Source organism: Ptychodera flava, chromosome 3 (genome assembly GCF_041260155.1).
Source record: "Ptychodera flava strain L36383 chromosome 3, AS_Pfla_20210202, whole genome shotgun sequence".
Classification (NCBI taxonomy): Eukaryota; Metazoa; Hemichordata; class Enteropneusta; family Ptychoderidae; genus Ptychodera; species Ptychodera flava.
The window spans coordinates 13677570-13703554 of record NC_091930.1 but is presented as its reverse complement, the minus strand read 5'-3'; the positions used below and the strand labels follow the sequence as shown (position 1 = coordinate 13703554).

Here is a 25985-nt window from a genome sequence, read left to right as displayed (position 1 = left end):
CACCATATCTGCGTTTCTCCCAGCACGCTGAGCATGCCAGATGTCAACAAACGAGCTCGGAAGGGCAACACGTTTGAACAAAAATTAGCAGTTTTATGTGGCTATAACATCACTAATCATGTTTGTTTCTTCGTAAAACAACATTTTGCGACAAATATGAGCCTCCAACATGGAATTTTCCGAATTGAAAAATGGTCAACAGTTACAAATAATGGCCCTTTAAAAAGAAAGGGTGATGATAACCCCCCTTGTCGAGTGCCTACAGATACCGTAATTGATTCGCTCAATCTAGAACCCCATTTAATTTGTACATTAAGATGCCTGTACCAGTACACCAACATCAACCAACAGTGATCAGGAATCACATCTATCGCTTTACAAAACAAAATGTCATGATGAGGTACGGCATCAAATGCACCTTCAGCATCAAGCGAACAGGTATAAACAGGTGAACCTCGTTTAGTACAGTATGAAATGACATCATTTGCGAGTGCAGCAGCAGTAGTGGTTCCTCTGTCGGGTATAAACCCAAATTGTAGATCGCTAAATTTGTGATTCCCAGATACATCAAGAATATACAGTTCAAGAATCTTAGAAAAGGTATTTGACAATGTTAACGGCCTATAATGGTTTGGTACAGCAGGATCTAGTGTAGGTTTCTTCAATAATGGAATAAGTAAGCCTTTCAAAAAAGACGTAGGAACAATACCAAACCTAAAGCATATTGAAAACATCGCACTTAGATGATAAATAATCTTAGAGTTAATTGCATATTTTAAGTGTTCAGACATGACACCATCAGCACCTGGTGCACAACCACTCCTGAGTTTCTGAATATACCTCGCCAGCATAGCCTCTGACATAACAAAATTGGGAAAAGCAACATTCGAAAGATCATTACATTTTTCAGAAACCTTTTCCGTAGCAGAAGAAATTACATCACTGATATAGTTAGACCTGCTAAATTTGCAGGTAACGTGATCATAAAATTTCATTATATCAATACACTTATCAACATCATTTAAAGAACCATCATGTTTCAGCTTACGGATACAATTCCAAAATGTACGTAGGGAACGACAAGAATCAAGTGAATTAAGCATACCAGGTGTACGGTTCAACGTACTGTTCATAGCTGCAGTGCAAGCGTTACGATATGCCTTTTTGGCTGCTTTATAGCACATGTAAATGTGGCCTGTACGAGGCCTATCGCAGGATTTCCAAATATTAAACCAAAAACGTTTAACGTGATATAAGACAATCATTATTCCACCAATTATTTTTCTTGTAATGCCCTTCGTAACGCTGCTTATTATCAACAACGACCCTCTCACATGAATTATGTATGATGTCAACAATCTCTTTGCACATAGAATCAACAATATCATGGGCATTATCCCTGTTGGTAACATCATCAAGGTTCACAGTTTTTAGTGTCGTTGCTGCATCAGTTACATAATTACTGTAAGCAGAGCGGAGTCTCTCATCTGACCAATTGATAACTGAAAATTTTGGTGCATATACACAATTTGTATCTGTACTACCAACATGAGGTGATCCAAAGGAAAAATTAAGAGTTGTACACAAAGGGAAATGATCACTTACATTTAAAGGAAAGTCGGACATAACTTTACAGTCAGAAATGATATTCAAAGCTGAACTAGAGCAAAAAACATGGTCAATATATGACCTCACATTGTCATTAAAAAAACGTATACATAGCAGTTTGTGGATAATTGAAATTAGCAACTCGAAATTCATTGCTGCATAAGAAATCATACAAAATATAACTATGTTTAGTAAATGGATGTCGACGGTACCAATATTTACCAAGCTGATTACCAATAGGTAGTGAAGCATTCATATCCCCTACAATCATGACAGGAGATGTATCCATAGTATCGATGGATGACTGTAAAATATTTAGTGTTTCACTCAGGAGGTCGATTTGATCAGAGCGACCACTAAAGTATGGCAGATAAACCCCAAAAATCGTTAATAAAATTTTACCATTTGAAATAATTTGTACACCAGAAATTCTATCGGAATCGACAGACAGTGCTCTATAAGATACACCTGGGATTTTCTTTGCGATGAAGCCAACGCCACCATAAGGACGCCCGATCGTAGATTCGGTAGGATCAATGCTTGACTTCATGTTTACCCATCTGTTTTTGTCAATAAGCTGAGTATTAAAAGAAGACAATTCACGGGCTGTAAGCCAATGTCCACAAGGAATAAAATATCGCAGTTGTGGTCATTGAAAACAGTATCAACTGAATCAAAGGAGGATTTCAAGCCCTTACAATTAAAGGACCAAACTCTAAAATCTTTGATAATACCAAACATGATTTAAAACACGATACAACCAAAAACAATAAATCATAACAGAGCGCACATGACAACATTAAACTAGACAAAACAACAAATTAGAAAACAGTTCCTCTGTTAAAATCCGAATGTTGGTGATCAAAATGATTAAATCGTTGCGAGTAGGCACGATTATCTCGCGCATGCAGTTGTACTCGCCAATTCTGTGTCTTGAAAACTGTGTCTTCATCGTCGGTAGAATCCACACAAACACAAAATGAAGACTGGCCATCAATTCGACAGTTCAGTTTAATTACGTCGGTGACATGCGACACGCCAATCTTACAGAGGTGGTTTCTGATGTTATCAGTAGACGTTCGTGCATCAAGACTACCGATATAGATTGCACAAACTTGATTGCGGTTACCACGCTCAATGGTGTTGGCCGCAGAAATGCCAAAACTACGCTAGCCGGAACCCGTAACTTCTGCTCGCTGAGTTGCCCTAAGGTTAACTCCACGTCGTACCTGTCGTCTTTGATGTCTCCCGAAGCTGAAAATCATAGTGTTGCTCCTCACCCCGACTAGTATCAGGAGGACTGCGTACAATCTGAGTGTTATCAGAGGGTGGCATATTTGATGGACAACTTGGTTGTCTGTGATGTTGGGAATCGGTTTCCGCCTCAACAAGCTGACGACTGCTCCTACATGTAACTCCGCTTGTGTGTCAGTAGAGGACGACAGCACACGTTCTGCATAAGTATCACCTGTAGCTGGAGATGTTATATCAATCACATGAATGCCATCTGTTTGGGTAGCTACATTCTTGATTACATCATCCCGTCGGTTTGTGTTACGGTGGTGGTGTTGCTGTTGTAATTGTTGTAGGCGAGCGGCGAATCCACAAAAAGGGCCTTATTTTAGGAGTTTAATGTACCCACCTTACATACGGCCACATCATACGTCATTTGAAAGCTTATTATCTCTACTTTAAGAAAATTGACGATGTGGAGCTGCCAAGTAGGGCCATAACCTCCTAATTTGCATAATTAACAAGGGTACCCAATTTGCATAAATGTGATATAATATTTGAAATTTATTGTTAACTTCTCTAACGATACGTTTAAACTATCGAGTGATATATCAAATGAAAGGTCTTTCCATGTAGAATACAAAATGGATATTCAAAGAGATATTGAAATTGATCATACTGAAATATTTTCATGTTTATATGGAAAACAATATTTTCCCGTATTGAATAACAATATTTTAAAATTTGAACACATACGGCAACAACACACAGCCACACCATACGTCATTTGAAAGCTTATTATCTCATCATGATCATTTCTTGAAAGACGCATTTCCAGCAAAGCGACTTTTTGACGAAGTAAATTAATTTCGTCTGTGAGGTTACACACAGCAGTGGACAAATGAGTTACTGTATCACGTAAAACAATACAAGTTTCAGTTAAGTCTGCGGAATCATTGTGACAAATAGAATCTTCATGAGATGTCTCTGCGGCAACACCAATGAGTTTCATGACTTCAGTAAGTCGTTTGTCAAGCCTTTTGTTGGCAAGCGAGTAACCTATCAAGTAAATATCGTCAGATATAAGGTCAACTTTTCGCCTATTGAACATCACATAATTATGATATTCAGGGAATAAAGCTTGAAACCGCTCGTAGATTTTAAGCCTAATAGACAGCAGATTATCCTTCAGTGACTGACCAACTGGTGAGAGTCCTTGTAAGAATTCGGTGATTTCCCTTTTATCATATTCGTATACTTTCAAGATATTATCACAGAACGTTGAGACGAATGTATCAGAGTCCATTGCAATGGACAAGCGATCTAGAATGGATATGTCATTGTATCACCAGCAAGACTTTTCGGGACAGTGTCTGTAGTGACATTGGCTTGTTCTGCAGTCGATAAGAATGCCTCCCAGTCAGGTGTTTCACGGTGAAGAATACATGCATCGTTATAATCTGCACAGGCATCACACAAAAACTGGTCACTTGAGTGAATAACCGGACGTGCAACACGTCGGCGACACTTCTCACACGTTTCTGACATGTTACTAGAACGCAAGTCGCTGACTAAAGTGAAAGATAGGCCAAGCAACAGAGGCAAGGAGTTTTGAAAATGAACGGAATGAGGGGTGGCCCTAAAACGAAGGGGGAAGGGGGAAGGGGGCTACAAAGGGCTTATGGACCCTAAAACGAAGGGGGAAGGGGGATACGAAGGGCTTATGACCCTAAAACGGAAGGGGAAGGGGAGGGTTAGGATGGGATTATGATATTCACATTCTAAGTTGATAAAACTTGGGTAAAACTGTGCAAAATAAAATATTGTCCTGACTATGATAAATATGAAAAAAAAGAAATATTTTGCATAATATTCTGCCACCACCACAACATACTAAAGACGGGGCCTATAACTTTAACTAATGCCAGGAAGGGGGACATGATACTCTTAGTGTCAGTAGAGAACACTTTGATAATAATATAAAAAAAAGAAATATTGTCCTCAGGCTTAAGCGACTGATGTTATAAGACGAGGGGGGGCTATGTGTACAATGTATAATATACAGGCACCTCCACCATACTGAAGACATGGCTTATAACTTTAACTGATGCCACGAAGGGGACATGCTATTCTCAGTGTCAGTAGAGAACACTTTGATAATAATATACAAAAGAGAAATATTGTCCTCAGGCTTAAGGGACTGATGTTATAAGACGAAGGGGGAGGGGCTCTGTGTACAATGTATAATACACAGGCACCTCCACCATACTTAAAATTGGGCTTACAACTTTCACTGATGTCACAAAGGGGGACATGATATTCTCAGTGTCAGTAGAGAACACTTTGATAATTATATACAAAAAAGAAATATTGTCCTCAGGCTTAAGGAACTGATGTTATAAGACGAGAGGGGGGGCTCTGTGTAGAATGTATAATATACAGGCACCTCCACCATACTGAAGACATGGCTTATAACTTTAACTGATGCCACGAAGGGGACATGATATTCTCAGTGTCAGTAGAGAACACTTTGATAAAAAGATGCAAAAAGAAATATTGTAGTCAGCCTTAAGGGACTGATGTTATAGGGCGAAGGGGGAGGGCTTTGTGTATAATGTATAATATACAGGCACCACCACCATACTTAAAATTGGGCTTACAACTTTCACTGATGCCACAAAGGGGGACATGATATTCTCAGTGTCAGTAGAGAACACTTTGATAATAATATACAAAAAAGAAATATTGTCCTCAGGCTTAAGGGACTGATGTTATAAGACGAAGGGGGAAGGGGTTCTGTGTACGATGTATAATATACAGGCACCTCCACCGTACTAAAGACATGGCTTATAACTTTAACTGATGCCACAAAGGGGACATGATATTCTCAGTGTCAGTAGAGAACACTTTGATAAAAAGATGCAAAAAAGAAATATTGTAGTCAGCCTTAAGGGACTGATGTTATAGGGCGAGGGGGGGCTTTGTGTATAATGTATGATATACAGGCACCACCACCATACTAAAAATTGGGCTTACAACTTTCACTGATGCCACAAAGGGGGACATGATATTCTAAGTGTTAGTAGAGAACACTTTGATAATAATATGCAAAAAATAAATTATCGTCGTCAGGGTTATGTTATAGCACGAAGGGGAGGGCTGTGTGTCTAATGTATAATATACTGGCAAATGGTTATGATTGTCAAATATAACACCATTTTGAATGCATGTAGTGTCATCACAGGAAGACTATATGACATTATTGACAGTATTACAGTTAGAAGATGGGTGTCGACGCTAGTAATATGTCAATATGATCATATTTTAAGTCCCTTAATCTATATCCAAAGAGCTATACCACAACCAATAAATTATGTGATATGTACACGATACTGACGGAGCTATTTTGTGTAGGAGAAGAGCCTAGAATTATAAATAGGCCCCAAGGAAATAATTCACCTGTTGTAAAGAAGAACTTATGCTGAATAGAAATTAGTCTGTTTTACATGCAACAATATGTCCAGGGAAGTTATCATATGCGGAGGAGATTATATGTTTTTCATGCAGAGAAGCTAAGATGTCATATTAGTTGTGTTTCGTTGAATCTCAACAATTCACCAGTGTATTACAAATGTATGTAATGTACTTGTAATATTTTTGATGTAGCAAATGTAAATATCCCAAGGTATGAAGCCGCAAAGTATTGCTTCTTTGGGGGGGGGCTATAGCATACAGAGCAGCGTAATCAATCTTATTACATTAGTTAGAGTACTGTAGCCAGTCTCCATGTGAGAGCATGAAAACATACATGAAACGGATGTCCGTATAAAGTAATGCATAACTGTGCATTACAGTATGCACTATGTGTACATCTGTATTTTTCATAAAAAAACGAGAGACCACAACATTGTGAACAATGTTGTGACTGTTATTTATATTAAGTACAAATAATGTAAATCTTTGTATGTGCATACATAAAATTTATAAGTCCCTTCATTTAGGTCACTTTACACGACCCTATGCACGAACACATAGAAAGGGGTGAACATATATCCCAGAATCGTAAAAAACCATACTTCGGCATTCCGTAAATTTCACATATTGATCTCTAATACCACTGTTTATACCATATTATCCGTCAGATTATAACTGCAAGTCATTTGCCACGTACAGTCTTGCTTGTATATGGTGCATTGTGCACATAGAGCACAATATTTCATTCCTGCCTATTGTTATCAAGGCGATCTCTAACATAACTTTGAATATCATTTTCTTCAGGGCATTGATAGAAAGTAATTGCTCTCTTTAGTCTGGCGATTGTATATTGTGCATTGTCCCTCACATCAGAGGACATATTTCGTTTTCGAATCTTGTTATTAAAGTGTTCTCTACTTAAACATTAAAGATCATTTCCCCTTCATCGCATAAATGATTGATATAGGCCCAACGATCTGTATGGTGCTAGAACTTTTACATATTGCATTGTATGTAGCCCCACCTCTTTCCTCCTACACCATAAGTCCATTAAGCATAAGGACAAACTTTTTCTTTTGCAAGTTGGAATCAACCTTTTCTTTACTGACACTGTCAATATCATGTCCCACTTCGTGGCATAATTTATAGTTTATGGGCCCCACAATTAGCATGGTGGTGGTGCCTAAATATTAGACATTATACACGAAGACCACCCCCTTTGTCCCATAAGATAAGTCTCTTAAGCCTGATGACAATAATTAACTTTGCATATTTCTATCAAACAGCTCCCTATTGAAACTGTGAATATCAGGTCGCCCTTCGTGGCATAAATGAAAGTTATAGGTCCCATCCTTAGCGTTGTGGTGGTGCCTGTATGTTATACATTATGCACTAAGCCCTCCCCTTTCGCCTGACAACATAAGTGCATTAAGCCTGAGGACAGAAAATAACTTAACTTTGCATTTTTCTATCAAACAGTTCCCTACTGACACTGAGAATTCATGTCTCCCTTCGTTGTATAATTTAAAGTTATAGGTCCTGTCTTCAGCATTGCAGTGGAGCCAGTATATTACACATTATGCACTTAGCCCTTCCCCTTCGTCACATAAGATAAGTCCCTTAAGCGAGAGCACAATATTCCATTTTTGAAACTTTTTATCAATATATTCTGAGGACAAGATTTCTTTTTTGTATATTATTATCAAAGTGTTCTCTACTGACACAAAGAATATCATGTCCCCCTTCGTGGCATAAGTGAAAGTTATAGGTCCTGCCGTCAGTATGGATGTGCTGCCTCTATATTATACATTATACACAAAGCCCTCCCCCTTCGTCCTATAAGATAAGTCCCTTAAGCGTGAGCACAATATTTCATTTTTGAATCTTGTTATCAATATGTTCTCTTCTGACACTGAGAATATCATGTTCCCCTTCGTGGCATAAGTGAAAGTTATAGGTCCTGCCGTCAGTATGGATGTGCTGCCATATATTATACATTATACACAAAGCCCTCCCCCTTCGTCCTATAAGATAAGTCCCTTAAGCGTGAGCACAGTATTTCTGTATTGAATCTTGTTATCAATATGTTCTCTTCTGACACTGAGAATATCATGTCCCACTTAATGGCATCAGTGAAAGTTATAGGCGCTGTCTTGAGCATTCTGGTAGTGCCTGTATATTGTACATTATACACAAAGCCCTCCCCCTTCGCCCTATAACATCAGTCCCTTAAGGCTGACTACAATATTTCTTTTTTGCATCTTTTTATCAAAGTGTTCTCTACTGACACTGAGAATATCATGTCCCCTTCATGGCATCAGTTAAAGTTAAAAGCCATGTATTCACTATGGTGAAGGTGCGCATATATATTATACATAATACACAGAGCTCCCTCTTTGTCTTATAACACCAGTCCCTTAAGCCTAAGGACAAGATTTCTTTTTTGTATATTATTATCAAAGTGTTCTCTACTGACACTAAGAATATCCTTTCCCCCTTCGTGGCATAAGTGAAAGTTATAGGTCCTGCCTCAGTATGGATGTGCTGCCTCTTTATTATACATTATACACAAAACCCTCCCCCTTCGTCCTATAAGATAAGTCCCTTAAGCGTGAGCACAATATTTCATTTTTGAATCTTGTTAACAATATGTTTTCTTCTGACACTGAGAATATCATGTCCCCTTCGTCGCATCGGTGAAACTTATAGGCCCTGTCTTCAGCATTGTGGTGGTGCCTCCATATTGTACATTATACACTAAGCCCTCCCATTCGTCCTATAAGATAAATCCCTTAAGGGTGAGGGCAATAATTTAACTTTGCATGTTTCTATCAAACTGGTCTGTACTGATACTGTGAAAATCATGTCCCCCTTTTTTTGCATCAGGGACTGTAATGGGCCAGATCAGTATGATGCTAGTGCTTGTGTATAGTGCACTATGCACAAAGCCCTCCCCTTCGTCCAATAAGATAAGTACCTTAAACGGAAGGAAAATTTTTCATTTTTGCATATTTTTATTAAAGTGTTCTCTACTAACACAGTGAATATCATATCCCCTTCATGGTATCAGTGATAGTTACAGGTCCCCATCAGGTTCGTGCTAGTGCTGTTATATATTGCATTATGCATAAAGCCCCAGCCCCGTCCTTCTTCTACTGACATAAGTCCCTTAACCGTGAGGCTAATATTCCATTTTTGCGTATTTTTATCAAAGTCAGGACAATATTTCATTTTTGCATAGTGTTATCAAAATTTTATCTACTTACAGAGAGAATATCGTAACCCTTCGTATTCCCCCTTCCCCCTTCCCCCTTCGTTTTAGTTTTTCCCGGAATGAGGTTCAATGGCCTAGTCAATCTACAAATACCAGTGTACTGTCTTCTATGGATGGCGATGTCACATGTGCAAGCAGTCAGTCTTCGTAGAAAATCTTCGCAGAAAATCGCCAAAGCTCGCAGAGCTAGGAGAAAATTCAAGCAAATGACAATTCCACAAGATGGACAGTACCTTCACTCACTTATTGGACCACTGATGGGGAGCGTGACTTGACCTGTTCACGTGCACGTGAATCCTTGAATGCTTGTGACTCGTTACATGTTCTATGTCCTTGTATATTTGTGCGCAATCATGTGGTGAAATATTGTTGGCCACCATAATACAGCATTAATTGCTTTTGAAGTAAGGTTCATATTTTAATTTTCTCGATTTATTTTGTGTGTTTGTAACGGAAGATAATAATACACAAGGTACTTCGCATACCCGTTGTTGTCCACATCAATCTGTGTGCGAAACACAAAAGCTGCGGCAAACAGTGATAAAACAAAATTAACAGTTGATAAATAAAGTTCAAATCGAAGCCATTTAGGGACTGAATACCATCGAAACGTTGGAGGATTATTGTTGAAGGTGCCAGTGAATGGCGTCATTTCAGATTTCACGTCCGCTGCATGAACACTCTGTAATCTCGCAGTGGCGGGATGCGGACTAAAAACACACAACATTAGTTTGCAACTGGAATACAAATATAAAGTATTCGTTAAAGTTCACTGTGGTAAAAACTTAAACCCCCATTTCGAATTTTTCTTTAGCCTACGGCAACAAAATGCCATGTAAACAGTAGTTTTTTTTCTCATTTCAAATTCTCTGTTTAAATTTTTGCGCGTGTGTTTTTCTTAGTCTTTCCAGTGATATCTATTAATTGGTTCCAAGATGATGTTTACCGTGAGTAGATTGGCACGGTTTAGTCAGATATATGCCAGCATGTATGACAGCAATGGAACTTATGTAACAAACACACCGACATCAAAAAGAAAACCTGCTTGTTTATGACCCAAAACTAACGTTTGGAAATGCGAAATTATGGTTTGGGTAACCCTGAATCACGATAAAATTATTAAAATAGGTTAAAGGAAGTTTAAAATGTTGTGAGTTGCATAAACTTTGAACATTTTTCATCATCTACATTTCATCAATTGATAAGCAGCTATTGTTTATAGAGAGCTACTGGTAACGTCCTTACCGTATGTCTGTGTGTTGCTCTGAATGTTGTCTGTGAAACTAACACTGCTATGTATCAAGGGTTGAACTTATTTTCATTTCTGCTCCATAGATAGCTAAATAACACGTGTTTGCATTTAAGTGCTTCCATGATGAAATATAAAGCTAAAAGGTACGATGTGAAACGATCTCAGTGCAAGAAGTCCAGTAATCCTCCACTCAAGATTTTTTTTTAAGATAAATTTATTTCCACATAGTCACAAATAAAACAAATCTACATAACTGTGAATGCATTAAAATTACAATGCGTCTTGTCTGAAGACAAAAAAAAAAAATAATTAGCTGTTTAATTGCAAAGATCATATGAATGCATTCAGGATGCATTCTTCTCCTTAAAGTCTTACAAGGCTTGAAAACTTTGTGATAAAATCCTCAGTTTTGTTCATCATCTTATAAGTGAAATATAATGTATTCATCCATGAGGAGAGATAACATTTCAATTGCATGACATAGGATTGAAGGGAAACTTTAATCCCATCAAGAGTAACCGAATTTCGAATATTCCAAACTGTATATTTTACAAAGGAAGTAATACAGTAAATAATGTCAGATGTTGCATTATTATCATTTTCGATTCCTGCAATTGCTAATCTTTTGATATTGATATTATTATCAAAGTTGTGTTTTCTGACAAAGAAACAAATACATTTCTGCCAGATTTCTTTAACATATTTACACTCAAATAAGATGTGTTCCAGTGTTTCTTCTTGGCCACAAATATGACATTTCCCATCACTTAAATTGAAAGTTTTGGCCAAGCTTCCTGTGACTAGGCCTCGATGGAAAATCTTCCAATTTAAATCATTTACTGGATTGCTGACAATTCCTGTTGAATTAAGACGGCTGAATAAAGTAGCTTTGTAACTGTTAGTGAGACTTAGATTCTCAGCCCATTTTTGACCAATCTGACCTTTGACTGCATGCCATTTCTTATCAACTAATTTCCAATAAAGTGACTTGGTTTTGACATCACTTTTTGTCAGACCATAATTCTCTAAGTCTAAAATATCATAGTTTTCTTCATTTTGGATGTTTGAAGAGATGATTTGTTTCCAGGAATCTGGAACAGCATTGAGGAGTGTTTCATACTCTGTCTTGATTTCCTCTTGCACATGTCTAATTGTACCTCCTCTAATTTTTGCAATTATTTCCCATGGTTGAAGCCAGTCATTTCTGTCATCATTCCAGATGTCCCTAAGCCTTAAAATTCCACTCTTTGACCATTTTTCATAAAAGAGGACACTTCCTTCATTCTTAATATTGTCATTATACCACAGAACTTCTCTAAGAAGATTCTGTTTTGATGTTGGTAGATTCACTCTTGTAAGTCTAAGTGACTTCCAGGTATTTAACATATCCCCATACACCATTGGGGTTCGTTTGTTGTTGACTTTGAAATTGAGATGGAGGTAGTGATAATCACTATTCAGTTTATTGTCATAATTCGCTATGAAATATTTTGATAAGCTGGCCCATTTAGGGGTCCCTTTATCTGGATTTTCTCAAATAATTTCATAAGCCACTTTAATTGGAGTGCATTAATTTTTTCTTCAATGTCGACAACTTTTTTGCCACAGTCATCATATCTTTGAATGAAAATGCCCCTTTTTATAACTTCTCGTTTGCCTCTCCAAATAAAATTCCATAATTTACTATTTGCTTCATTAATAATTTCCTTAGGTACGTGATCAAATGATGCCAGGTACCATAATTTTGATGCAGCCAGCATATTAGCTACAATTGCCCTGCCTTTAAAAGACAGATTTCTAGTATTCCAGATCTTAAGACAATTCTTAAATTTTTCCATCACTGTTTTCCAGTTTTCTCTAGATGTGTTACTGTTTCCAAACCCAACTCCCAAGATCTGCAAAACCTTGTTTGAAAAATCGATCCCTTCCACTGAATCAGTGCGGTTTTTAAAACTCCCAGCCCATAAACCTTTGGATTTCTTTTTGTTCAGCTTTGCACCTGTTGCTTTTTCATATTTGTTGAACATTTTCAACGACTGAGTAATGCTTTTCAAATTTCTCAAATAAAGAGTCGTATCATCTGCAAAACTCTTAATTTTTTCCTCTTGTTTGTCTGGTAGTATGAATCCTGATATGCTGTCATCTTTACGAATATTTTCAGCTAGCACTTCTGCTGCCATAATATACAGTAACGGTGATAAGGGGCACCCTTGTCTCACACCCTTATCACTATAGGGAAAAAGTGCGTGACTACAGCGAGAAACTGACGCTTTCTCGCAATTGGTGAGAATCTGTTCTTATTCTCACCACTGTCGGTGAGAAAATTTTAATCTCCACTGGAGATTGGTGAGAAATGCACTCCTTGGCGAGAATCAAGTGTGAGAACAAATTCTCACCGGTGAGAATGGAAATTCTCACTAAGTACAGCGAGAATTGACATTCACTGGCGAGAATCATCAAGACTCGTCCTTCATTGGCGAGAATCATAAAGACTCCGAACGGCGAGTCTTCATGATTCTCGCCAGTGAATTTCAATTCTCGCTGTACTTAGTGAGAATTTCCATAATCACCAGTGAGAATATGTTCTCACACTTGATTCTCGCCAAGGAGTCCATTTCTCACCAATCTCCAGTGGAGATTAAAATTTTCTCACCGACAGCAATGAGAATAAGAACAGATTCTCACCGATTGCGAGAAAGCGTCAGTTTCTCGCTCTAGTCACGCACTTTTTCCCTATAGTGTATGAAGATGAATTTGCGAGAAAGAAAGCCATTACACTTAATTTTGCATGTAGTATTATTATAAAGAATTTTTATCCACTTGATAAAGTCAGTGCCAAAGTTGAATTTGTCAAGGACTTGAAAAAGGGAATCTCTGTTTAACCTGTCAAAAGCTTTTGTTTGGTCAAGACTTATGACAATAAGAGGTTTATCAGTAAAATTAGCGTATTCAATAATATCTCTAGTAAAGACAATGTTATCACCTATCTCCCGCCCGGGGATGTATCCACACTGATCTGGGCTACATATTTTGCCAATTACCTTCCGCACCCTATTAGCAATTACTTTTGCAAGAATCTTATAGTCTACATTGAGGAGACTTATTGCTCTTCAATTGTTTAAGTCTGCCCGATCTCCCTTTTTATATAGACAAAAGAGGCTAAACCAAGTTTCTGGCTATTCGTCAATTCCCCTGAATTAAAGCAAGCGTTAAATGTTTCAATTAGGTCAGACCCTAAAATATGCCAGAAGCATTTATAGAATTCCACTGAAAGGCCATCAGAACCTGGTGACTTATTGTTGGCCATTGACTTTAAAGCGTTGAGAGCTTCTTCCTGTGTAATTTGACCTTCACAACTCTGTTTATCTTGATTACATAAAGCAATGTTGGTTTTATCTATTAATTCCCTCTGTAGTAGGGTGTCAACATTTTCTTGTTTGTAAAGATCTTCATAAAATTCTGCTTGTATGTCTAATATAGAATCAATATCAGTCACTATTTTGCCGCTCTTGTCTCTAACCTCCTTGAATAGTTTTTCTTTACCTCTCTGTTTTTCTAGATTGAGGAAATATTTTGAAGACTTTTCTCCTTGTTCAACCCATTGGGCCCTGATCGAATTTGCTGTCCTTGTATTTGATTTAATATGATTTAACTGGTTTTTAACCTCTTCAATATCACTTGCGGATTGATCTGATGTCATCATACTATGCAGCCTTTTTTCCAACTCAAAGATGCGGCATGAACATTATCAATTGCGCCCTCAACCTGTCTCGTAATACACCGACGTCCAAGCACATTTTGCCGGTTGAAGACAGTCTACGGGTCAGCACGTTCGCAATGCGAAAGATAGGTTTTGGAGATCTGTAGATACTTTCAGTATTATGACAGAAGAAGATCGCCATTTTCCCATTTTATGATAGCCAGTAAATATTAAGAACTTAGTTTTCTTTCATTTTTTCTCATACATTTAATCGCCTGTTGTGTAGCCGATAATAACAATAGACCTGCACTGTAGAAAACAAAATCATTCATTTAGTTCAAAGTCAAAAACTGTAATTGTTTCTGGTCGCCACTAATTGCATTACCTTCGCATCTGCTGTCATGTATTTTCTTCTTCTTTATTAGTGTTCTCTAAATATGGCAAACTGACCTAGAGGATTCATAGTACTTTACTACTGATATGCAATACACTACTTCCTTCCCCTTCCAAGACGGTATTCTGTGCATTCTGGGTTTTGTTTTCCAAATTTAGGTTAAATTGAGTCGCTCACCAATATAACATGAGAGACTTCGAAACAATTTACAGCAAATGACTAAGGAAAACGACATATTGCATAATGACGTATTTCGATGTACAACATTTTAAAGCTCTCGGAGTAATAAAAATGTTCAATGTCTTATAGTTTTTTGAAACATAGGGATGGCGGCCAGTTTGAATTCCAAATATTGGTAATTGTTAAGCAATTCGTTTTTCTTGTACCAAAATTGCATTGTGACCCTTTTTGTTAAAGGGATACAGTCGTCGGTACTGCGCTCGAGTCAAAGGTCGCATGGGATCCATAAGACCAATGCAAACACTGTATCCAAGGTACGATGGTGGTTGATGGAAGTTAAATCATGTCTGTCAAAAATCTACATAGTATAATTTAAGTGTTGCAGCTATGATGATTAGGTGCATCTAGATATCTTGCACAAAATACATTGTTTTTAAACAAGAAACTCGCACACGCGCAGTTCCGACGACTGTTCCCTTTAGAGAATCGTCAACAGTTTCATTGAGGAAAGTTTCACTTTTGAGGCGCGGACTGTCTTCAATTCTTTCGGTGTATTTTTTTCTAACCTAACCGAAGGGTTGTCATCAAGTAGCTTTTTGGGCCAGACGTTTGTGGGGGCTGAGGTTTTACCAAATATGCTGCAACCACTATGCCGCAACCCAGATCATGACCAGTGCGCCACCAACGTCGACTGCCGACACATGCGCGACAACTTGATCACCATAGCGACACTACCAAAAATGGCGAACGTCTTAGTGGACGTGTAATTGATTGGAGCGTAGAAGTCCAGGAGGTTGCTAGTTGCTGCTTAACGGAAGAGTGCCACCGTAAAATTTAGCCAAGATGGCTATGGAAAAGCAGTATGTCATCAAGGAAACCCATTCCAGGGGCATTACAGCGCTGGGTTTTCATCCTCTGAGACGTGAAATACTCGCTGGATGTGAAGGTCAGTAACGCTACTGCACATTCCGTACGCACACAACTGACACAGTAGCGTCTTCATGCTTTGTTTATACCGACATGAGACAGCTCAATCGCCACCGGGAGAGGCAAATGACACCGTTGACACTGTATCCTATTACCCCTCTTCGTATTTGACAGCTATAAAAATCGTGTGCCTGTTGGAATAGGAAATAACGTTCGAAGTTTGGCATGATAATAGAAGCAACAACATAAAACTTGTACGTTAACATGTACTGAGTAGTGAGTAGTATATCAAGCAAGGTACCAGTGTCTGTGTTACTGTAAAGGCAGTAAGTACATTATGTTACCGGAGTTCTCCGGTTATTTTACCGGGGTTCCGCATTCGACAATGCAGTCTGATTAGGCATGGATGAACAAAACTAAATCCAAGGATTAGGGAACAGCGGAAACGCTACCGGGGCTCCTGAATCATTTCAGTGATCCCACCATTTGCAAGAACACTGACCGAGTTCACGATATTGTGTGCGTAGTACTACAATCCCCACTGGTTGGATAGGTCCGCGTGGCAGGGCTGTTACGCATCGGCCTACAGCCGGTAACACACAGTACTGCCACTCAGAGCTAGGTATAATCACGATCCCTCCAGAAGTTGTGGAGGGACTGTGGTACAATAGCACCTTTTGTGTATAGTATGATGTTGTTGTAAAGAGCACACATCTACTCAGAGCCAGCTTTGTACAGGTTGACAAAGTCCATTTGAGACGTAGTTCTGCAGGTGGTCAATTCATATGGGTCTGGTACATGTACAGCTTATGTACATGTAGGTCCACTAAACGGCTACCTGACCAAGAGACAAGAAGCATTGCAGGCTCGGCATGCATGTATATGTTTTTGCTTGCTGTACCTGTGATTTGAGGCAACTGCCTAAAACAACACAAACCAGCTATTTTCAATGTAGCTGAAATACTGTACTTCAAGTTTTTCTCAGTGACAATAATCATTTAATAACTCATCATTTATACAGCCACTCAGTCCTGACTACTCAGTCCCATACCATTTGCTTGAAATACCACTCATGCCAAAGTCACATATTTCTACTGACCAGTAAATTTTTGTCCAAAGGTTCTGGATAATTCAGTCCATACTATTTCACAGTGAAAAAGTAAACTTTTCTGCACTCAAGCCAAAAGGCTGTAATGATCTCATACAACTATTTGTTCGAACCAAGTCCAAAAACTCATGGAGGTTCTACCTCAATGAAGAACCAAAGTCGACGTTTCCTACAAAAGCAGTTGGTCTAGCTACCACAGACAGCAGAGGAACTGTCTATGATTCAACATCAGAGCTAAATGTACACACATTTCCATGTTGTACAGGACATTTTAGGACAGCATCGTTTGGAGGTCAAGGGTCCTACATCAGAGATATAAAAGTGTGCTCATGAATGAACTGTCATCCTTCACTAACCAAGCAGCGGTTTTCCATACAAAGCTGGTTACACACCAAAATTACAGTCACCAGTAGAAAGGCTTGTTGAAATTGAATTTCAAGGTGTAGGACATGTTTTTGGTCCTTCCAAACAATGAATTCTCTGCAAAAAACTGAGCTTGCAACTCCATTGAAGTTTATATTTTCTGAAAACCAAGATATTATATCAGTACTACAGTGCTCCCACTTGTCCTCTTCCAAAAACAAAAGAAACGAGAGAGTTATAGAGCCCATGGATTGGTGCAAGGAATGAGCCAGCGTTCCTGGTTCTGGTGCTGTGCTGCCATGACCGGAATAGCAGATATTAACCAGTTGTGAAAGACTTTGAATTAGTCTCTCACTCACAGCTTTCTTACATACGTTGTATCCACATACAGTACTATACTTACTACCATTTTCATATTAAACTGTCTTATTTTTCGCCACCTTCATTTTTTCATTACGAACATTCTTAAATGTATATTATGTATCCTCTTGTTTACCAGATGGTTTCATCAAGACCTGGGAGGCTGAGAGTGGTATCCCAGTGATGTCATCACATGAACACCAAGGCTGGGTCACTGACTTCCTCTATTGGTAAGTTTATACCATCACTTTACTAAAAATAATTAGGTCAGGTGTAAGGTGTAGTACCACCATTTTCTGAACCGCCATCCCTCCTCCAAAAATGGTACACTCCTACATGTGTAGAGAGACCCAGAGTACCAGTGTGTGATGGCATATTACACCTTATTCTGTTATTTCACAGGTTGATAATTCATATTGTATTTTCATAATTTGCAATTCAGTACTTCCAATGCTGTAGAACAAATCGTTTAAGATGTTAAAAAGTTTAATAAGAAGGTAGTGAAATAAGGCTTGTAAAATATTTCAAAGTTTCAATAACGTAATTAGCCAATTAACATTACAACATACATGTACCATAAATGTAATTGAACTTATTGATTTTATCATAAAACAAACCCGAATCTTTTCATGTCATTTGATGTTGTTATTTTGTTTTCTTGACTGTAGGAGTGATCCAAAACTACTGTTTTCATCGTCCAATGATGGATCTCTGATAGCATGGGCACCAGGAGGTGGAGTCCATGACAAAATTGAGGTAATTTTTTGTCCCATAATTATTCAAACATGAATGAAAGTTTGAGTATTGCTTTCATCGTGCTCCTACAGAGTTCTTCACAAGGGGATTTTTAGGCGTGGGCCATCCCTTCTGTTTTTGGAGCAATCTATTCATATGTTAATAAATGTACAAAAGAATACATTATCACAACAAAATAATATATGCAAATTATGCATTGTTATGTAAATTGGCCGCCCTCTGTTTTTCTCAGCTGTGGAGAAAACTGATGTACATGCATGACCCTATGGTGAGAAATATGGATCTTTTCCTTCCAAAGGGATTAACGTTACAGGGTTAGTAGCTGTAAAGTCAGATTATCTTTTCGCTTTATATTTTGTATGTGAATTGCAAGTTCTTGTTCAAATTCCAAAACTTTGTTGAAATATCTACTAGCTGGTTTGCCAATACAGGATCTAAACACACGTACCATGTACTGTTAATACTGTTATTGTTTACATTTGAATTCCAATCCAAACCAGAATTCACTTTTCAACAATAACAATGTAGTTGACAGGCTGAACTCATTTCATTTTGTACACACGTACATGTATATTCCTTTGCTTTGAAATAAATTTCAAGAATAAAAAGCTTTCTTTTTATTTCTCTGACAGCTTGGCTCACCGATATACTGCATGGCAATTAATTTTAAAAGACACCAGCTAGTTTGTGGTTTTAACGGAGTACTGAAAGCATTTGACCTGGATGAAAGTAAGTTGACTTTTTGTCAAGCATTCATGAAGTGACCAAGTTTGTGAATGCTACTTTTGAAAACTCATTTCATGGTTAGGGTGTTACAGATTGATTGATATGTAAACGGGTCAGTCACAATCAGGGTGCGCTAGATGATTTTCATTTGTTATGGACATATATCTGCTATTCAGACTGATATTATATTGCTTATTTGTTTCTAATAAATAGTAATAGTTGTAACTAACTTGGTCACAGAAAGAAATATTGCATATATTGTGCAGGTTGGTTGTACATCCACAAAAATGCCTTTAAAAACTGTAAAAAGTAGCGTTATGCTGTTTCACTTCAAAATATACTTAATTTCAAAATGTTTTTTGGAACACAGTGTTAAAATTGTGGAATTTTTAGCTTACATATGTTATTGCAGAATACCTAACCTTTCTTTCACAAGTTATTTCATGTGATTATGTGCATCGGAACAGAAACTGTGGTATTTTACCAAAACTGTAACATCGTTATGTTTTTTGTGTTTTATGACCATAAGTACATATACCTTTAGTTTATATGTAGAAAAATGGATAAAATATTGTAATATTGAATTTAATTCCAACCTCAACATCCATGGCAAGCATTTTATACACCAAAATTTAAATAAAATTGCATATTGTATTGTTTTGTGAATAAATGAAAATGGAGATCGTTGTGGTCGGAATTTCTTGTAGCGTCCGTGACACACTCATATCTTAAGGACAACAGGAGTTATAAAAGATCTGATGTCACAGGCCTAAGTGTCAATAGGTGCCTACCTTAAATAAACAAATTATATAATTACTGTCCCTTGCGTTCACTATTAATATTCCTAAAATATGGAAATGTAGCATCTGTGACGGTGTAGCGTCCGTGACGGTGTTTACTACATAGTCATAATTAATAACTATTTAAAACATTTTAAAGCAGTTAATCCACTGAAACATATAAATACTAGTGTGTATTGTGTGTACATACATGGAGTTGGGTTACAAAATGTCTTTAAGGCATAAAATTGTAAATTTGCACAAAATTGATTTTTTAAAAAGTAATAAAACACTCAAAAAGTTATGTTCAGCCTCAACTGTAACACTTAGATTGGTGTTTTTTAAGAATGCAGTAATTGTATTGAATATGTTATTAGAATTCTAGTGAAAAGAACAATGAATTCTGTGCTGTATATGCATTTATTATTGTGTATTCCATTTCAATTCATTATGTCATGGATGCTACAATAAAATGCTAACATTGTTTTCAGATTATAAGCCAATCTAAATGTGAAATAACCACCACATTTTATATAAAGGAAAATGAGGGCAACTCCACACATCGGCTCTACCAAGATTTTTAGTATTACGCTATGGTGAATAAAAGGATCATTGCTTTTATTTTGTGTGGAATACATTGCGAGACACCGGTGAATCGATAGTGCTTTGACCCTAGTCATGTGATCTGGGTCCCTGGTCACCGGTTTGTTGATTGAGTGATTTGTCTTAACAGTGTTTCGGAACCAAAAATGGGGTTCCTTCATCAGCCGCTCTCTTGTTTTGTATCCCCTCCGCTTGGTTGTGTGATGAAGTCATCTTCGTCCTCGAGGAGGAGAAGCCAGATTCATTATTGAGAGAGTTAGCCACTATTGACTGACTCTATAGTGAGCGATCCGGTGTGTGGTGTCATATTATAAATAACACGACCCAGCATCGACCGGAGTTTCTGGACGCTTATAAGGATTTTTGTTTTAGGGCATATTTTGAGCGTTGCTAGTGCTCGTTATGTTAACAGTAAATGTTGTACTAATCTGACAACGATTACTTGTTTTAGGCATTTAAATCGATTAACATGTTTTGTGTCCATTTTTCATGGACTTTGTAATAGATTTCGGGTCGATATTGGTGCCTGCTTTCCGGTGTTTGAAAAGCATGTTGTGAAAGGCTGTTTCGAGAAATAAATCTTATTTCTCTGTGTTTAGCCATTCCCAGGTTTCATGGTTTCGTAACAATATTTGCTGTAAATGGCCTTTGAAATCGGTTTGGTCTGAGGAGAGTATTGGTTTATTTAATTCATGCCGCCAACTTTGATTACTTATATGGAAGCTCTCTCAGTTTTTGATTTTCTTTGCCAGATGATGTTTTCTGTACTGCTCAGCAATCTTTTCAGTTTGGTTGATTGTAGTACCAATTCGATGACAGATTGCATCTTGGTTTTATACGATAAGTTGTGGCATAAAATGGAGACAAATTCAAAAAAAAATTCAGTTTCCCCGTTGTTAAAACCGCTATCGTGAAACCTTTTAACTGTTTGAGCGATATGGGCAAAGTGTGTTTGAATTAACTCACCGGACTTTTCGGTTGTCGTGCCGGATATTGACGGACTGCCTACTCCTTCACATCTTGGTCAAAGTTACCGGTACATAACGAGCTATGATTTTGTAAGAAGGATTTGTTTTAGATGCTTGTTTTATAGACCATGAGGAGTGTCGTCAGAAAACGACTTGAGGATTGATCTCAGAAGTAAGTTCAGCTGCAGTGATTTTTACTCCAACTGATTTTTGCAGTAGTTGCTATAGCTTTCTTGTTCAATTAATAAAGAAATTGTCACTGTTTTGACACAATTTTCACAATTTAAATGTTTGATACAGAAAGGTTTTGGAGAAAAAGAGAAAGAAGAAACAAGATTGTTAATTGCTTTTTATAATTCAAATTGACCTAACTTTCAAGTTTGATTTTGGTAGCGTCCGTGACAAAATTACATGTCATACTAAACAGAAAATATTTTTGAAAGAAGTTCATTTTGATTACACTGAATGGTATTAATATTGTTGCTATAGCATGGTTAATTCATGACAATAAAACTTTTAAGTACAGCATACCAGTGGAAGGACATAGAGAAGTTGAAAGTCCTATTAAAAAATATGATCAATATTGTTGTATTTCTCACTAAACTTGAGGTTGTGTTTATTCATGGAAAAATTAAGTAAATCATACCAAGTATAGCTTATTTTAATGCCAATATGCATCTTTTATATTGTAATAACATAAGAAAGCATTAACAAATCATTGTTTAAAATTTTATTATGACATTTGTGTTTCATGTACAACATTTCTGTAGCGTCCGTGACACTGCGTCAACCATATAAAACAATGTGCACTGTGGTAATACTAATGACGTTTGCTTCACCAAATTTTAGGAAGATATGCCCCATACCATAACCTTTCAACATATTATTTAACTGGACAGTTATCATGAACTTGAAATTTTGACCTAAGTGACACACTCTAGCGCACCCTGATTGTGACTGACCCGAAAGTATACATGTAGTCAGTGTTTGATTGGTTGCACATTTTTGCAATATACATTTTTGACTCTGATGATCAGTCAAGTTCTCACCATGATTGAGCAAAAGATTATGGGACAGCCATTTCACAAAAGTGTGTCAAATTTTAGCACAGCTCCCACTGCGCAAGTCACAAAGCTTTCATCATCAGACATTGTCTTTGCATCAAACAGATAAGGACTATGGACATGTGATCAACTTGAAATCAGCAACAGAGAGTCTTGATCACAACGACATCATTCGATGTGTTCTGTGCAATGAATCAAGAATTTACACAGCTGGGTAAGTCTGCATTATACACATGTCAAGTGACGGCTTTAACACATGTTTTCAGCCAACGACAGATTTAACCATCATGTGTTTGTACACATGTGTTCAAGAAAATGTGTCTCTCTGTCTAAAAGAGTATGTTTGCAAGCACTGTACCTTCCTACTGATATCCCTCACAAATACGGTATGCATACTGCCGTTGTGCCTTCATGCTTGGCAATCCAATTATGTATTAGGCTGTCAGTCGTGATATGGTGTGATGATCGTTTGAAAAAGAATTTTACATGGTTTTCTGATGATAATATTATATATTATTATATATATGGACATTTTTAAAGTGGATCATGTTCAGCCTTGAGTATGTCACATCTCTGTATCCATTCAGTCATCTTATTTCTACAGCCCAACAATTTCATTTCATTTCTTTATTTCAGATATGATGGTAAATTGATGTGCTTTGATTCTTCATCTTATCCTGGTTACCGCGGACTCAATAAAATATTCTGGTAAGTCTTGTTTGCTGATCCACTCTGAACAGCTGGATTTGTCCTTCAAACAATCCATTCATCATTTGCAAAGGCTGAACGTTGTAAATTATATGTCTGTAGAGATTATGAACCAGTCAAGATCGTTTAAATTATCAGAATGTCAATGCTTTGAAGTGATGTGTTCAAGAGTGTGGTACTTTATCATTTCAAATAAAATCCCTTTTTTTCAGACAATGCACACCCATTGTTCAATACTTTTTCCTGAATAGTGCCTTGTTTTTTGCACCAGGTAATTCATAGAATTTGCTTCTTAATCTGAAATTGATCTCAACAATAGACTTGACTTTCATTTTAGTCTTATCAGAAATGTTGCTCTTTCATATCCAATGTAAGAGTACAGTTTACATCAAGAGTTCCATATGTTATTCTCTTTGCACAAAATATGCACAAGACTTGGTCATCACTGAATTTTGTCTATCTCATTGTTTTTAACCTTTCAGCATTCAAAAGGCACATGATGCTGGTATTACAAGTCTTATACTTGTCAAAGACACAGAGAATAACACAAGGTGAGATTTGTTTTAAATTATCATGTTATGAAAACTGTAAAACCATGATACATTCATCAAACATTTTGCTTGCACTGTTTGCTTATTATAATTTGCATGATTTGCATCAATGTTAAAATAATTCTTGTGAATGTAGTGTTGTGTACATGTAGAGATAGCCTTGCTTCAACTACCGTACAGCAAATTATTCATACCACCTTTTCATGTACACTAGGCAAAATGCACGATATGCGACAATATGTACACTCATCTATACTGATTCTGTTGATTTGTCAAATACATTACATGTAAGTATATCTATACGTACACGAATAAAATGAACAAGTACAGTGTGCAATTAGTCCACAAAGATAGACGTTATACATATTTTCTTGTTCTGCATAGATATGCATTATGTATATCTGTGTATTGATATGTTCCATACACAAAGGTATATGTTACGTATACCACTAATGCTGTGTTCCATGTACATCTATATACGTAAATATAGCTGAACATATATCAAGCATATTGCCGAGTGGTGCTTTTACCATATTATTTTTGCCATGGAAACCTTAACTTTCATCCAACAAAATGGCAGAGTTTCACGTCACATACAATGTAGAAAGATGTCCATCAGCATTTGTTACCAACCACTCTGTTTTTTGCTCTCATTTGGTATATACCAAAGAGAGCTTATACACAGTCAGCCGCGTCTGTCTGTCTGTATGTATGTATGTTTTGAAATCATGACACAAACCAGTCTAATGTAACCATACATGTATGAGATTCTCAATGGAATTATTCAAATTAAAATATATGGTTCAATTTTGTTTCCGTTTCAGGCTGTTGACCGGTTCATTTGATAAAGTTGTCAAGATCTGGTCGCAGGACGGTCAGTTGACACACCGGCTGGACGGTTTCATGGCCACCATAACGGGCCTGTGTTACGTTCCAAGGAACAAAACTGTATGGATCGCTAGTGGGTCATCAGTGGCCAGCATGTACGATCCAAAATCTGGTGAAAATGTAAGTCATATGATTCCACCTGTTTGTGTCTATCTCCAGTCACATGACTGTCATGTGACTTTTGAAATGTAACTTTAGACCTGTTTTACCTGCCAACACTCATTGATGATAGTCCTATCACTGGCATGTGTCTTTCTTATACTGATTGTTTGTCTTTATCTAAGTATTTAAACATGATTTCCCCAGTCCATGATTAGGGCAAGTCAATATTCGTCTTTCAAACAAACTCATGGTGTGTGTATTTTCTTACTCAAACTCTATGCACTATCATATACTCGATTTTTGCAGAGACACATAACTTTCTGTGTTTAAAATTTGTGAATCAAGGCGCTCTGGAGGAAGGATTGTCTCTACATTATAACAATTTTTTCAGCAGGTATTGTGGTTAAATACCACATATCACTGAGGCTGATGGTATCTGTGATGGCAATCATGAAGGCCTGACAATTCTGGATATGATGTACAGTGGGTGCTGCATGTCTTGGGCATCATCTAGTGGTTGTTGTTTTGCCAGAGGTCTATACACTCTTTCTTCCATGAATTTTAATTTTGTTCTTAATGTTGTTTGTGAAATGTTTGTTTGCTTGTGTTGTGCTGTTTTGCTGTTGTCTTCCTTGCTATGTAAATCTGTATTTTTGACCTGAGCATTTAATATGCTGGATTGGTATGACCCTGATTGCTTTGCATCATTTTTAAGGCGCAAAGGCTGATCAGAAGTCAGCCAGTGTATGTTTTTCTGCCTTCTGCCTAAAGCCAGTGACAAAAACATAACTGATGCACCTGTAACCTTTTGTCTTGATTTAGGTGTCAGATTTCATCGGCACTTTCCAAGGAGAAGAAACAGAAAAATATCATTTACAATTGTTGAAGTACTTTCCAGAAATGAACCAAGTTATCGGTAAGTGAAGTAACAAAGATTCTGTGATGAAGTTTTTCTTGTGAATTGTTG

The 25985-nt window shown here is 37.3% G+C and overlaps 1 protein-coding gene across 1 annotated transcript in view; it reads left to right on the top strand.

Moving 5' to 3' along the window:
• The first annotated feature begins 15842 nt into the window (after positions 1 to 15842).
• LOC139129595 (uncharacterized) overlaps positions 15843 to 25985 on the top strand; it is a 29728-nt gene continuing 19585 nt past the window's right edge. Inside the window, exons 1-9 of the mRNA XM_070695254.1 lie at positions 15843 to 16061; positions 18013 to 18103; positions 18542 to 18629; positions 19262 to 19358; positions 22875 to 22983; positions 23406 to 23477; positions 23960 to 24028; positions 24853 to 25036; positions 25841 to 25934. Of these exons, the coding sequence (XP_070551355.1) occupies positions 15959 to 16061; positions 18013 to 18103; positions 18542 to 18629; positions 19262 to 19358; positions 22875 to 22983; positions 23406 to 23477; positions 23960 to 24028; positions 24853 to 25036; positions 25841 to 25934 (907 nt within the window). The 5' untranslated portion in view covers positions 15843 to 15958. The remainder of the gene's footprint in view (positions 16062 to 18012; positions 18104 to 18541; positions 18630 to 19261; positions 19359 to 22874; positions 22984 to 23405; positions 23478 to 23959; positions 24029 to 24852; positions 25037 to 25840; positions 25935 to 25985) is intronic.